The sequence below is a fragment of the Gregarina niphandrodes genome (genome assembly GCF_000223845.1).
Source record: "Gregarina niphandrodes unplaced genomic scaffold scaffold00899, whole genome shotgun sequence".
NCBI classification, from domain to species: Eukaryota; Apicomplexa; class Conoidasida; order Eugregarinorida; family Gregarinidae; genus Gregarina; species Gregarina niphandrodes.
Window position 1 is genome coordinate 1 of NW_011646171.1, and position 1,074 is coordinate 1,074.

At 59.1% G+C, this 1,074-nt stretch overlaps 1 protein-coding gene across 1 annotated transcript; it reads right to left on the reverse strand.

Annotated features, from left to right (window-relative positions):
* Nucleotides 1–552: 552 nt before the first annotated feature.
* GNI_235500 (hypothetical protein) lies at nt 553–810 on the reverse strand (the record flags this gene model as incomplete). The annotated part of the gene is made up of 1 exon (XM_011136459.1): nt 553–810. A coding segment is annotated over one exon (258 nt), but the record flags the coding sequence as incomplete, so codon positions are not given.
* Between the last annotated feature and the right edge of the window lie 264 nt (nt 811–1,074).

Below are 1,074 nucleotides of genomic sequence, written 5' to 3' on the forward strand. Positions count from 1 at the left end.
GGTTACCTCTTGCAACCGCGCGAAGTACGGTGGTCTTCCGAATAAGGCCTCGTACGGCGTCGCCCCTGTGCTGATGTGCGGTGTCGTATTGTGCGTGCGACAAACCGCCGCCACCATCCTACCCAGGTCGCGGTGTCCTTCTTGCTACAGTGCTTTGAACCCGCTTCTGAGCGCCTTGCGGCCTATACGTTGCCGTCGTCAGATGAACGCAGCCCAACGCGCTAACCACCATCTCATGGAACGCCCCCCCGAAGCTCGTGCCGTTATCCGTTAAGACCACTCGCGGGGTACCGAACGGTGCCACCCAGCCCCGCAAGAAGATGTGAGCCGTCTGCGCAGTTGTGACCGTGCTCGTTATCCACGCTCCCATGTACCGCGTCGCGTGGTCCATTACAACTAGGAGCCACCAACTCTGACCATCTAGCTGCATGGGTCCTACGTGATCCAGGCTTACTGTGTCCATCGCGCTCGGATTCTCCAGACTCCCCTTGGGTACGTTGTGCGTCAGCCGAGCTCTCGTTCGAGTCCGGGCTCTCGTCCGAGCCCGGGCACATATCAGGCACTTTCTTACCACTTTCGCAAAGTCCTCTGCAAGTCCGGGCCAGTAGAAGATGCTGGCTACTCTCTTCCGCGTGTTGAGTACTCCCGCGTGCCCACTGGTGCCATAGTGGAAGTTCAGTACCACTTTCGCTCTCAGTCGCACCGGGACGTACACCTTGCCAGTCATGACGTGCCGCCACCACTTGCCATCCTTCTTCACCCCAGGCACTCCTTGCGGCTCCAGCTGCCGGTACTCGCTCATAAAGTCCTCTTCCGACACCTGATGTCTCCGCAGCAGTCGGCCCACGTGGCCTATCACTCTACGGCCCAAAGCCATTGCCTCGATCTCTGCGTCGCACTCTTCATCTTCCTCTGCGTACCGCGACAACCAGTCCGCCATGTTATTCTTCTCTCCCGCCAGGAACTCTAAGGTGAAGTTGAACCTGCTGAGCGCCAGCGCCCAGCGGAACACCTTCCCTTTGTCTACGCCCACAAGGTAGCGTAGGTTGGCGTGATCTGTGCGTCCGGTGAAAT